Source organism: Carettochelys insculpta, chromosome 2 (genome assembly GCF_033958435.1).
Source record: "Carettochelys insculpta isolate YL-2023 chromosome 2, ASM3395843v1, whole genome shotgun sequence".
Lineage (NCBI taxonomy): Eukaryota > Metazoa > Chordata > Testudines > Carettochelyidae > Carettochelys > Carettochelys insculpta.
In genome coordinates, this window is record NC_134138.1 from 251,079 (window position 1) to 265,624 (window position 14,546).

A 14,546-nucleotide genomic window follows, 5' to 3' on the forward strand; every position below is an offset into this window, starting at 1 on the left:
TATAGCTGGCAGGTAGCCCTGCAGAAGAGAAGACAGCCGCCTTCAGCGTTCCTGTGCAAGGCAAGTGGGGTTTGGGGCCTTGAGAAGGCTAAGCCTGGGGGTGGTTTGGGGCAGAGCCAGGGCCAGGAGCTGGCAGGGTGCAAAGCTCTGCCAGTGGTCCTGTCCCTGACCCTGGCCATGACCCTGGATGGGGAACCCCAGCTGCACCAGGGGCCGGGAGCTAGTGGGGTGGGAAGCTCTGCCAGCGGCCCTGGCCCTGGCCAGGAACCCCAGCAGCACCGGGGCCAAGAGCCAGTGAGGTGTGACACTGCACTAGCAGCCCAGGCCCCAGCTGGAGAACCCCAGCAAAGCCATCTGCGGAAACCCAGCAGTGCGGGGGCTGGGAGCTGTGGCGGGGGCATCTCAGATGCGGGGTGCATTAAGCCTGATTGTTGTGAAGGAGAGTTCCGATACCTTTTTTATTAGACAAAAGCATTGTCAATAAGCTGGTGCATTGTGACCCCTGAAATCCTTTTCAGGACTTTCAGTTCTAGTACTGGATTATTCTATGATTTACAGCTTTCCAAGATACAGCTCCCCACTTCTGTTAAGTACTGTCTATGTTCTTTAAAGCTGGCAGTGGGGGAGGTGCCTCTAAGCCATTTTTGGTCTCCTCATGTTCTCAGACCATGAAGAATGCTATGTAACCTCTGGTGTAGCATAGCCTTAGGGCTGCTCTAATTTATGCAGTTTTCTATGGGTTCTTGGCAGAAGTGAATACCAAGAGAATGCTGGACGTAGACTTAACACTTTTTCCTCCCCATGCCAGGCATTGGGAGGAATGCCAGTGCAGAGCCTTTACACCAGCTCACACAAACTAGGGAATCCCTTTTGAGGGGATTCCCAGACAGCTATTTCCATCCTGTTATAGCCCCTTTCAATTGTCAGAGAGGCCTGTGTGGGCCTGAATGTAATTTTGCACATGGAACAGCAGAGGAAATCACTGCAGTACTGCTCCATCGTGCATCATCCCCTTCAGATCTTTTGGTTCATCATCTTTGTTCCTTCTCACCTGTTGTGCAGCTCGGATCATCCTACGGGCTTCTTCCTTGATGCTGGGATTATCTGGGGGCGGGGGTTGCACCAGAGTTGTTACCTCAGTACCCTTGAATCCAAAGACCATTGGCCAGCCCAGATCAAGCTCAGGGACAGCAAGGTCAGAATTCATAGGCCAGTAAGTCCCAGAGGATCCGTCCATGTCATTGTCGTGCACAGCATCCACGCAGCTACCCTCCTGGTTGGCATACTGGGGCTTCTGTAGATGCTGAGTGATGTGCTCTACCTCTGTGCTGCAGAGAAAGTCAGGGGCTCCTTCTTCATCCAAGAAACGATGATAACTCTCCTGCCCCTCCTCAGCTAACACATCAAGGGCCAGTCGGTAATACTCCTTGTAATGGGGTGGTAAGTAGTTAGGGTCCAAGGGGTTGGCCCCCTGTGAGGAGCTCTGGGACCGGCGAGCCATGAGGGGTGGGAGTGCTGCAGGAAAGGAAAAAAGAGCAGGGATCTAATAGACAATATTAACCATTACCCTCGTCCCACTGGCACCATCCTCTTACCTAACCAATATGGGTGGGCAATCATGCATGGTAAAACAGTGTAAGACAGTGAACAGAGGCCAAGTGCACTGGATAGTAATTAACATATATTCAGCCTTTTTTTTTTTTTTTTTTTGCCATGTGAGGCAACAGATATCAGTGGTATAGTAGCTTGGAAACTGATCTTTTGACTAAAAAATGGGATGTATGGTTATCTACTAATGTGTTATTTTGACCTCTTATCAGAGGGGTAGCCGAGTTAGTCTTCTTGTTGTTTTTGACATCATAGTGTGTATTCGAAGTTATGGTTGAGAGGATGGTGTAAACTGGGGAGGTGACATGAGATTATAAATCAGGATTCCTTAGGTGTTCAGTTTTCAGGGTTTTTTTTTTTTAAACAGATTTTTTATTACAGTCTAGACTTTTTATTAAAGCAAGTATAATTTGCCTGGGTGTTAGCTGGATGTCAGTGAAACAAATCAGCCTCTCTCACACTTGTTCTTGTGTGTGATGGGGCGGGGGAGAGAGAGAGAGAGAAACAGTGTACTGGATGATAGGGCACATACATACATCCCTGATACACCTGTTCAAGCCCTTGAGCCCTTTAAACTGGAATTTATAGTACGCATGACACATGATTAACAAACTACAGGAAAGCAGAAACATGGCATTCTGCCTGTGAAGGTAGGGGTAGCTGAAAAGAAGGACTTGGGTGTGTCCTAGTTAGAGATACTAAAGAGAAAGGTGTACTTTCTTGTCTACCAGCTGATAAGAACTGGGAAGATTCAGGCTAGTACCCAGCCTTCACTTTATTTATTCTTGTTCTGAAACTCTTATTTGAGACTAATGCCAGTCCTGAGGGAAGGCTCTTGGATTATCAAAGTTAGAAGCTTTTTCCTCCTACCTTTCTAACTTGTTAGTTGTCCACTAACTTAGATTCAGTTTAGGACTAGTCCCTGTTACATTTTTCCCCCTTGTACTCCTGAAATTGAAATCAGGTTTTCTTGCTGTGAAGGTCTGCTTTGCCTTTGCTGCTGGAGTCTAGGGAGGTAGTGGCTTATTGATGTTCTAAGGCTGCTTCTGCACCCGCCCTCTCCTGTTGGAGGAGGCATGGTAATGAGGCAATTCAAAGCTGGCTAATGAGGCACTAATGTGCATATTCAGCACCTCATTAGCATAATAGCAACAGTGTGAATTTCAAAGTGCCGACTTCAAATTACAGATTGACAGTGTAGATGCGGACACCTTTGAAATAAGTGCCCCACTTCAACATTCCCTTACTCCAATCTAGTTTTGTGGGAGTAAAGGAATGTCAAAGTGGGATGCTTATTTCAAAGCTGCCCCCATCTACACTGTCAATCTGCAATTCGAAGTCTGCACTTTGAAATGCACGTGGTCACTGTTATGCTAATGAGGCACTGAATATGCACATCTGCACCTCATTAGCCTGCTTTGAATTGCCTCATTACCATACCACTTCCAATGGGGTGAGTGTAGAAGCAGCCTAAGTTACACTAGCATTGACATGCATCTGATAAAGTGGTGCATTGCTCACAAAAGCTTATGCACCACTAAATCTGTTAGTCTATAAGGTGCCACAGGACCGCTCCTTATTTATGTGGATACAAACCAACACAGCTACCCCTCTGATACTTATTAGCATTGATGTTGAAGTCTGTGTAATTGACACACCCTTGAGTCTGGGTCACAATTTTTGATGATGGTTAGAGGTGGAGAGGATGGAGAGAAACTGTTCTCAGTGGTGTCAGATAGCAAAACAAGGAGTAATGGTCTGAAGTTACAGAGGGAGAGGTGTAGGTTGGATATTAGGAAAAACTACTTCCCCAGGAAGGTGGTGAAGCACTGGAATGCATTGCCTAGAGAGGTGGTGGATTCTCCCTCCCTAGAGGTTTTTAAGTCCTGGCTTGACAAGGTCCTGGCTGGGATGACTTGGGGTTGATCCTGCTTGAAGTAGGGGGCTGGTCTAGATGACCTCCTATGGTCCCTTCCAGCCCTAAGATTCTGTGATTGAATGAATTTTCTTCCCTTGTTTATCTTAACGGTATGGAGCAACTACATTATTCATAGTATAGATTAGCTTAGTGTATACTGGTGGGTGTGCGCATTGTGTCCTTAGTGTGTGTGTGAAATATTGTCTTGCTGTCTGTTATGTATATGGTGTATCTATATCTAGTAGTAAGTTAATTTGTCACATGCCTCCATGCACTGCAGAGCATCTGGAACCAGACTCTGAGAGGATGAACTATCACAAGTCTCACTGGAGCAGTAATTCCCAGCCCCACTGTTCCATGGGTCCCATCAACACCCAGCAGCAAACTCTCTGTAATAAGCGAAGAGTAAAGAAGGCCTGGGCCACGCACACAATCAGAGACATTCGTGTATCTGAGGTATGCACCGTGGGAGTTTTGATTGCTCTCCCTTTCTCCTGAGAGGGATCACATGCTGATCATAAAAAGAGTAGGGGCAGGGGGTCAAAGGGAGGCTTTCAGATCTGCTCCTGGAGACACAGGAAATGGGATATCAGAATATGGCTCTTGCCAATCTGGGAAAGGTGAGGAGGCCCTTATGGAGTGTGAGTCTGTATTGCTGCAGCGATGAAGCCACAGTCAACTCTGTCATGGTGTTTTCTAGGCCTCACAGATGCCTAATCCAGTGCTGAGTGTCTCTTATGCATCATGTGTGCTGAAGATGCCCTTTTATTGTCAGCTGTGCAGCTATCAATGGTTGGATGTTATATGTCCTTGATAGAATTTATTTATTTATTTACTTATTGCAGGGATGGGGTGTGTGTGCTTGGGACAGAAGATGTCATGTAAGATGAACTTCAGCTTCACACAGGCCAGAAATCTTTGCTTTAGGACTTCTGTTTCAAGACAAATAACTTTGGCACAGCAACAGCAGCTTTTCTAGAAAAATCCAGTCTTGATTTACAGATGCCAGCGGATGGAAAATTCCCAGCAGCCTTTAGTAAATTGTTCTTGTTAAAATGTGCATCTTATTTTTAGTCAGAATCTATCTGGCTTCAGTTGCCAACTACTGGATTTATTTCTGCCTTTTTCAGATAAATTAAAGAGCCGTCTACTATCAGAAGTTTCTTCCCCGTAAAGCAGCAGTTCTTAAATATTTGGCCCCACCCAGCCCCTCCCCCTTACCCCTGCGCAACACAAACCTTTCCACAACCAACCAACCACTCATGACAAAAGTCCTTTGCTTATTTCTAAACACCTTAACTATGATATAATTCATATTAGATTACTGGAGGTGTAACATAAGGGGGCATATATAACTGGTAAGAGAGGCAATATTATTAATCAAAATAATTAAAATTGATTAAGTACTTTAACTTTATCATGTTAGTTCACCAAACTTCATTTTAAATAAATATTAATTTATATCCAAAACAAAAGGCAAATGGCAAAAACAAATGGCAAAAGTAAGGAACATTATTTGTGTTGTGGGGGCACAGCTCCACAAAAAAAATCAATTGGGAGCCACGCAAGTGAAAGGCAATCCCCCACATAAAGAAAAAAAACCAAAACAAACAAAAAAACCCAAACAAACAAAAAAAAACAAAACAAGCCTCACTGATATGGCCTCCATCTGAGATACCTTACTCTGCTGGCACTCCAGCTTCATGGGAGGCTGACTGTGAGGGCATGGGGACACAGAGGATCAAAGTTCAAGACTTCCCACAATCCAGATTAACTATTTTGGAGCCCCGGGATTAGTAGATTTTGTGAGCTTCCCCCCGCCACCAGGCTTCGGGGTAAGCCAAAATTAGAGGTTCATTGTGCAGGAAGGGGCTGCCAGGGAATGGGATAAGGATGGGGATGAGGGTGAGGGTCTGGGTGGGAGGTAGGTTTGGTGGGAAGGTGCAGAAGCAGGTTGGGGGTGGGCTGTCAGGTCAGGGGGGAGGGTGCAGGAGAGGGTTGAGGGTGTGGGGGGGGAAGGTGTCTGTCTAGATGGGGCGGTACAGGAGCAGACTGAGGGTAGGGTCTCTGGCTGGGGGCGGGGCTGCAGGTGCAAGGGAGGGTGCAGTGTCGGGCCAGGGGGCGGGGGCGTGGCGCAGAAGCGGGCTCGTAGTAGAGTCTAGCTGTGGGGGATTGGGGGGGCAGGTTGTGTAGCAGGGTCTCAGGGAGAGCGTGATGAGGTGGAAGTATGGGGGTCTGGGAATGAGGGGGGCACGTACCTGGCTTCACGCCCCACCCTGCTGCTCCCAGGCACCATGTCTCAGGCACGGCCTCCCACTGCACCAAATCACCATGGGTCCAGAATTGTGGCCAATGGGAGCAGTGGGGAAAACCTCCAAGCAGCACATCCATACACAGCTGTTCACCCAGCCAGGGGTGAGAGCGCAGCCATAGCAATGCACAGAGCCACTTGCTCCCTCCACCTCCATGCGGGAAGCTAACACTGGTGCATCAACCTCACAGGACATGAAGCTGAAGCACCAGCATGGGCTCCCCACTCGTGTGTGTGTGTGTGTGTGTGTGTATGTGTGTGCGCGCGCAGGGAGGGGGTGCTGGAGGGAGCAGGCTGAGCTCAAACTGTGGCCCACTTGAAAGGCAGCTGCAGGCCACTGTTGGTCCAGGACCTGCAAGTTGTGAACCACTGCCTGAGAGACACTTGTTAGAGCATAATCAGATCAACTCTTAATCGTCTTGTTGCCTAATAGAGAGCTTCTGCAGTGTCTCCCTCTGTATGTCTTCTCATCCTCCTCATATCATTCTTGTGCCTCCTTTCTGAACTCTCTCAGTTTTTCAACATCTCTTTTGAAGTGTTGCCACCAGAACAGAACACAGTATTCCAGAAATTTTCTCATCAATAGCTGCTTATGCCTTCAAGGCTCATTGCTGCCTCTTAGCTACAGTATTGCACTGGACACTCATGTTCACGTTGTTATCTGCTATGACCCCCCTAAGTCCTCTTTTTGTGTTCTAGCCCTGTCTTGTGGGAGCTACATTTTTTTGTTCCTAGACTGTGCATTTGGCTGTATTAGATGCATGCTCAAATGAGTCAAACTTACCAACTGATCCAGGTAGATCTGTGCAGCTGACCCACACCCATCCAAATTTACCAGTTCTCTAATTTTTTTCATCTGTAAATTTTTCCAGCAATGTTTTATATGCTTTCTAGATGATTGATACAGAATACCTCTGAGCCATGAACTGATTCCTGTGCAACTCCCACCCCAGCTCCCTATAAACAAATCCTCATTGCATGTCAAAGCCTCATTTGCAGTTGTTTTCAGTGTATCAGTTTATGCCTTTTTTAATCAATTTATATCATCCAGCTGTCATTCTTCACTTTGTCACAAGTGGGTTTGGTATGCATGTTGTCTTGTGGGTGTCTGGAGTGTTTTAGTCTCTGGTTGTTTAAGAGAGACAGGTATTTTCTTGATCTGTGTTTCTTCCAGTCCGACTCAGAGCAGCAAATAATGTGGCATTTGTCTGGAGGTCTGTTGTCAGCGATTGGGCATTGTTTTTCAAGGGGACATAAAATTAACTCTCTACTTATTCCATGCTACATAAGAACATAGACCATAAGACCAGCTATACTGGGTCAGACCAAAGGTCCATCCAGCCCAGCATCCTGCCCTCTGACAGCAACCGACGCCAAATGCTCCCAGTGAGTGAACAGGACAGGTAATCAAGTGCTCCCTCCCCTGTCACCCATTTCCTGCATCTGACAAACAAAAGGCTAGGGACACCATTACTACCCGTCCTGGGTAATAAGCGTAGGCCAAGAACCGGTGCATTCCAGCAACAGCCATGGGAACTACTAGTTGTGGATGACAAACTGTGGCATGCTGGGAGAACTTCCTAGTTCCTGCCAGGCTGTGCTCTCTGCCCCAAGCAGGGGCTCAGCAGAGACTGAGCTGGAAGCAGCGTGCAGGCTGCAGGCAGAGAAGAGGGGCTGCTGAACTGTGACCCAGTTGTATGTTTTATATTTTATGTTTTACACAAACAGACAAACCACCAGGAACAGACTCTATTCTATATATACATAGATAGTAGCAGGCATCCTTCAGTCTGCATAGACTATGGATCGCGCCCTTTAAAATTTCAATTGAGGACTTCATTACAGCATCTATTGTGACTATGAAGACCCAAACGAGAGTGACAGTCCTTGCTGCATCTCTTGCAGATGTAGTGGGTGTCTGGCAAGTCCTTAGTGTGCTTTCTGTGCTCTCGCTTCTCCTCTGCTAGCTGTCTGATCTTCATCTCGCCCTTCTGAAGGCCCTTGTGTAACCCCTGCCTCCATCTGCTGCGGTCATCTGCTAGTTCTTCCCAGTTGTCCAGCTCAATGTCTACCTCTCTGAGGTCTCTCTTGCAGACATCTTTATAGCGCAACTGGGGGCGTCCGGGAGGTCTTTTGCCAGAGGCTAGCTCACCATACAGGATGTCTTTTGCAATCCTTCCATCATTCATCCTGTGGAAGTGGCCAAGCCAGCGGAGTCAACGCTGCCTGAGGAGGGTGTGCATGGTTGGGATTCCAGCTTGCTCGAGGACGGCAGTGTTGGTCACTCTGTCCTTCCATGATATTCCAAGGATGCGCGTGAGGCAGCGCAAGTGGAAGACGTTCAGCCTCTTTTCCTGGCGGGCATACAGGGTCCAAGTCTCGCTGCCATAAAGGAGGGTGCTGAGGATGCAGGCTCTGTAGACTTGCATTTTGGTGTGAGTGTACAGCTTGTTGTTATTCCACACTCTCTTGCCGAGTCTGGACAGAGTTGTGGCCGCTTTGCCGATCATCCTATTTAGCTCAGTGTCCAACGACAGGGTGTCAGTGATGGTGGACCCGAGGTAAACGAACTCATGGACGACCTCTAACGTATAGTTGTCAATGCTGATTGATGGGGATTCAGCAACATCCTAACCGAATACATTTGACTGAAAGCTAAGTCTAAGGTGCGAGAAGTCCTCATCAGAGACATGCTGTTCGCAGACGATGCTGCTGTAGTGTCTCACACAGAAGACCAGCTTCAAAAACTGCTGGATCAGTTCTCCAAAGCGTGCAAGGACTTTGGGCTTACCATCAGCCAAAAAAAATACATAGATATAGAATAGTGTCTGTTCCTGGTGGTTTGTCTGAGGGGGTCTGGTCTGAGGTACACACACATTAATACACAATGCAGAGCACACCAACGAGCCTCAGGCCTAGTCCCCCCGGTTGTGAAAGAAATCCCAAGGCTTCCCCTATACTGAATAACCTCACAATGGGCTAGTGAACAGGAAGAGCTACATAAGTGCAACGCCAACAGACCCAGGTTGCCAGCACCAGGGATTGAACCTGCAATCATAGGGGCTAAAGCCCTGTGCTCTGTAAATAGTCTGTGGTGTCCAACAATGATGTCTTGAGCTTGCACAGGCTCATCAGTTGTGGACTCGCATGTGACTGAGGAGTCCAGGCTTTGAGTGGCATGGGCGTTCACAGTCGGGGCAAGGGAATTGTCCTGGCTCTGTTGGTGTGGCTGCTGCTGTTGCTTTCTTCCTCTCACGAGCATCAATGAGGTGTACGTGGCGCTGCTCTTCAAAGTTGTCATACGCTTGTCGTACGAGAGTATGCCAGCCTGTTCGGTCTTCTGCATGCTGCTCTAGCTGATCTGGTTTTAAATCAACATGAGCAATACTGGCCTTCATGCAGTCTTTATATCTCTTGCGAGGCCTACCTTGATTCCTTTTGCCCTGGGAGAGTTCACCATAGAGAAGTTGCTTAGGGATTCTTGACTCTTCCATTCATATGACATGCCCTGTCCAGCAAAGCTGGGCTTTCAGAATCATGGCTTCGATGCTCATGGTTCCTGCTCTGTCCAGGACTTCCAGGTTCGTAACTGTGTCCTGCCATCGAATGTGCAGTATTGACCTCAGGCTGCATGTGTGGATGCGCTCCAGCAGTTTTATGTGCTTTCTGTACAAGGTCCAGGTTTCAGAGCCATACAGGAGATTGGTCAGGACTACAGCCTTGTACACTTTCAGTTTAGTGGACTGTCGGATATTGGACTGATTCAACACTCGCGTTCTCAGGCATCGTAGTGCCCAGCTGGCCTGGCAGATTCTGGCATTGATTTCTTTGTCAAGGGAGCCATCATTGGCTATCACACTGCCAAGGTACTTGAACTCCTCTACTGTTCCTTCAATAAAGATTGAAGCAGGGAGAACAGCAGATCCTGGAGCAGGTTGAAATAGTACCTCAGTCTTTCCTAGGCTGATGGTCAAACCAAAGAGGCGAGTGGCATCAGCAAATTTGTTGACGATGAGCTGGAGATCAGATTCCTTGTGTGCCATAAATGCACAGTCGTCAGCAAAAAGGGCTTCAAGGATGAGCCTCTCATGCGTCTTGGTTTTAGCATTCAGACAACAAAGGTCGAAAAGTGACCCATCAAGTCTGTATTTTATGTAGATTCCATGGTCCAGGTCCCTAATTGCGTGGCCGAGGATGCATGTGAAAGAGAGGTTGAATAACACTGGGGCCAGCATGCACTCTGGCTTCACGCCATTGGATATCTCAAACGGATCTGAGTCCTGTGCTCTACCACATGAGCTAAAGGCCAGCTGGCTCTCAGCCAAGGCTGTAGAACAGAGACTTCACTCAGGATGGATGAGATCTCAGTGCCTCTGGGTACTACACACTTCCTTGGGGCTGAAGAAGCCCATCGCAAGCTTCTGAGACCTTCCAGCAGTTCTTCCCAGCCAATGCACCCACTGTAACACAGATAGGCCCAGGTCACCAGCACCAGGGATTGAACCTGCAATCATAGGGCTAAAACCCTGTGCTCAACCGCATAAGGTAAAGACCACCTGCCTCTCAGCCAATGCTGCAGAGCAGAGACTTTGCTCACCCTAGTATGGGATCTCAGTGCCTCTGGGTACTACATAAGTATTGATGGCCCTGTCTTCCATGCATTTAGCTAATTCTTTTTTGAACCCTGTTCAAGTCCTGATCTTTATAACATTGTCTGGGAAGGAATTCCACAGGCTGATGACACGCTACATGAAGAAATACTTCCTTTTGTTTGTTTTAAACCTGCTATCTATTAATTTAATTTGGTGACCCCCTAGTTCTTGTGGGAACAAGTAAATAACTTTTCTTTATTCATTTTCACCATACCAGTCATGATTGCATAGACTTCTAGCAAATCCTCCCCCACCCCAAGTCTCCTCTTTCTCAGCTGAAAAGTCTCAGTCTTTTCAATGTCTCCTCTTATGGGCAGCCATTCCAAACCCCCTTTTCTGAACCTTTTCCAGTGCCAAGGTAAATGTTGTATAAATGTTGCCTGGCTCTTCCTTCTGGTTTGTTTCTCTCCCTTTTGTGGATAGGGCAGGGGATAGCCTTTACTGTGTGCAACACACAGCATAATGGGGCCTTAACTGGGACCTATGGAGCACAAATAAACTGTGAGAGCAAACTGTCCCTCCGTGAGTAAACTGCTGGCCCCTTAGCCATAATTAACGCAGGAGACTGCTCTTTCTGGTGAGTTTGGGAGAGGCAGGGTGCAGTGCTGGAGAGCCTGGGGGAAGCTGCAAGCAGGAATGTAGCCCTGAGGCTGACGGGAAGCCGGGGTGTGTTGTGTGCCAGGGAGTCAGTGCTAGTGCTGCAATGACTGTCAGTTAAGTAGCTGTTCTGTTCTCCATGTTGACAAGCTGAGCCTGTCTGCGTCCTATCTTGGGCCTCATGGCTGGGAACACAACAGGCCAGCTCCAGCACTAGTAGGAACCCTCAGCGAAGCCTGGAAAAGACTTATGAGTTGTTGGAAGGGAGTGGCAAGAGGATCTTTATTTCCTGGTGACATGTGAAAACAGCTCTGGAAGGCAGCACCAAATACCTGGGCTGGATTTCACAAAGAAAGGAGCTCAGCAATCTTTGTCACTACGAAGGCCAGAAAAATTAGCTTCAACCACTTTTACTGTCTCTCAAGGCAACACCAAGACAGGTGAAAGGTCTCATTTCAAACAAGATTTGCTTCACAGAACTCAAGAAGTTAGAAGTGGAAAAGCATAATCAGAGTCCACCTGCCCTGTGTCTAGGGCCTAGCACATTGTTTTCTGCCAGAGGTGACACATGGGGAAGAATGAGGGGGTCATGTGTCCCCCAGACAATGTGGGCAGGAGGGGGCTGACCAACAGCCAGTGGACTAGCAGGAGGGGGCCTGGCACTCGCAGCAAGGGTTTGCCTCCTCACCCCCACCCCCACCCCGACCCCCAGCTGCAGCACCGGATAGCACAGCAAGGCAGTCCTAGCTGATTTGCTCTCCTGGCATGCTTCTCCGGGGGCTGGGGGGACAGGTACCTGCAAAACAAAAGAGCAGTCATGGAGCACTTTAAAGACTAACAAAATAATTTATTAGGTGATGAGCTTTCATGGGACAGACCCACTTCTTCAGCTCTAGCTCTAGGTCTGAAGAAGTGGGTCTGTTCCACGAAAGCTCATCACCTAATAAATTATTTGTTAGTCTTTAAAGTGCTCCACGACTGCTCTTTTGTTTTGTTACAATACAGACTAACACGGCTACCTCTCTGTTACTGTACCCCTGCAGAAAGAGGAGCACTGCAGCCAGGGGAGTAACATGGGAGTAAAACAAACTGGTGGGTGTCATCTTGCTCTGCTTTCCCCACCACTGCCCCCACTAGTTCCCCTAGGACACCTTGGTTAGGGGGAGAGGAGGGGCATAACAAAGGCAGGGCTTAGGCTGGAGAGGGGGTTGTTCAGGACCCCCTCTGGGCTAGGGCAGATCACATGGTTGATGGCCCACTGCATCTCCCATCATCAGTCACCTCTGCTCCCTGCAGTCTTTTTGCCAGGGTAAGTCTCCAGTCCAGTGAGAGAGTGTCTGAAATCCCTGGGGGAAAGAAACCTGCCCCGTGTTGCTCTAAATCGGGTGGGTGGTAATTTTTGATGGTTACCACTCTAAGAATTTGGTAAGTGGTCAAGGGATGCTCTCTTACATGATAGTAAAGATGGCAGTGCAGTATTTGGGATGGAGGTTGGATGCAGAAGGGAGCTTGGGGTAAGGGATTGGGGAGTGCTGGAGGTGCTGGATCTGGAGGGAGTTTGGGTGGAGGGGATTGTGACCTGGGGCATTAGAGGGGGCATATAGAAGGGGATGCAGGTGTAACCCACCCATCTATGGGTGTGGTTCACTGTCCCATGTAGTAGCACTTAGGCCACTTTCACAGAGGAAGAGTGAGTCTCCTCTACAGCCTTAGCTGAAAGCCAGCTGGCTCTTAGCTCAAACTGTAGAGGTACCTGCACTAAGCTTCAGAGGTCTCAGGTTTGCATTTGCCTGTGGGAAGATACAGAGTCTGGGAGGAGGCTGTGATCTCAAGTAGGAGATGGTTGTGGTATGGGGCAGGTAGTTGGGGTGTAGGGAAAGGCTGAGAACTGTAAAATTGTGCTAGGGATGGGGACAGCCCACAAAATCATTCCCTGCACTTGGGCTCTGAGCAGTCACAGAAGCTGGCTGCTCTGAGTAGCGTGGGGGTGAGGAGGTCAGGAGAGCCAGGCCAGACAGGGAGCCTGGCTGAGGTTCCCACTGAGCCACAGGTTGGATCTGGCAGCTTGCGGGCCATATTTTGTCCATCCTGTTCTAAATTCTTCCAGGCTCAAGGCGGACATAATCACTGAGAATCAAGGACCCATAACCACATCCATGACAGCCCCCAGTGCAGTAGATGATTGATTATCCAGCATCCCTGGGCAACAGACTTACTGGATAATTAAATTTTCTCTTTAGCTGAGCAGGACCATGGGCAGGGCAGGGAGCAGCCTTTCTCCCAAGGGCTGGGAGGTGCCCCACTGCCTCCAACTCTGGCAGTGCAGCTGGCCCCTCTCTGACACCCTGACTGAGAGGTTGGCCCAGCACTAGCTAGTCCCAGCTGGAAAGCCAGCCCTACAGTTGCTGGCCCCAGCCCTGAAGCTGGATCCACAGGAGCTGGATGTGGCTGGGAAGCTAGCTCTGCAGCCGCTGGCTCCATCTGGGAAGCTGGCACCCGAAGTTGCATGAGTGAGGTGAATGTTTATTTTTGACACTTATCAGCTGGGGACCATGTCCGTGAGGTGTTTGGTTGTTTTTTGTTTCTCATTTGCATGTGGCCCCTTACTGATTTTTCTGTGGGTCAGTGGCCCATGACTCAAAAAACGTCCCGACTCTACTTTATAGTATGCTGCCATCAGGGATCACAATCTCATATAACAGCAAGGCAGCTTGTTGTGACACCACTGTTGCTTGTATTCAGTGCTTTCAATTGTAGACACACAGCAGCATTTTCATGTAGAGGTGGCAGCCCTAGGTCCCCAAATAAAGTTACTGTTTGCATCATATTTCTTTACACATTTAAAAGTCCCCTAGGACTCTGACACCTGTTTCTAACAGTGCAAGTAGCCTTGCTTTATTTTTTTCTATTGAACAAAATGTCGCATGGTGACAACTCATGGTTCATTGATGCCATTCCATAATTTAACAGTGCTAAATATGGATCAGCATCTGATTCCACCTTTTTTCTATAGATAACTCTCTCTTACTTGTTGGAGTGGGAGTAATGGGAACTAGAACATATCTCTTCTATGTAAACTTAAGTAGTGTAAACTGCTTAAATTCACACCCACTAATCTGTGGTCCATTGTCAGACATTACTGTCAGGTTTACTATGTCTAGTTAAAAAAAATTAGTCAGTCACAATTACCAGTATTATCTTGCAGTAAGGGTATTTCAGGGAAGTGAGAAAATAGTCTAAGACAAGTAGATTTTTTGGCTAGCCAATGTAAACAAATCAATGCTGACTTCATCCAGGGAGCCAATCTCTCCTGTGTCACCAATAAGGGTTCTTAACTTTACTTGGCCTATAATTTTGGAATATGTAACAAGCCTTAACAGCTTTCTCAGTATGACTATTCATTTCAGCTAAGTATAAAATGTCTCATGCTTTTCTCTTTGCTTTTTTCAGTCCCCAAATT

The 14,546-nt window shown here is 47.9% G+C and overlaps 2 protein-coding genes across 2 annotated transcripts in view; one reads left to right on the forward strand and one right to left on the reverse strand.

Moving 5' to 3' along the window:
* The window catches only part of MAPK15 (mitogen-activated protein kinase 15), a 235,884-nt gene that overhangs the window by 176,939 nt on the left and 44,399 nt on the right, over positions 1–14,546 (forward strand). The gene's annotated exons all lie outside the window — the stretch shown is intronic.
* Positions 1–14,546, reverse strand: part of FAM83H (family with sequence similarity 83 member H) — a 72,322-nt gene that overhangs the window by 9,338 nt on the left and 48,438 nt on the right. The window contains exon 2 of the mRNA XM_074986370.1: positions 1,052–1,515. Within this exon, the coding sequence (XP_074842471.1) occupies positions 1,052–1,501 (450 nt within the window). The 5' untranslated portion in view covers positions 1,502–1,515. The remainder of the gene's footprint in view (positions 1–1,051; positions 1,516–14,546) is intronic.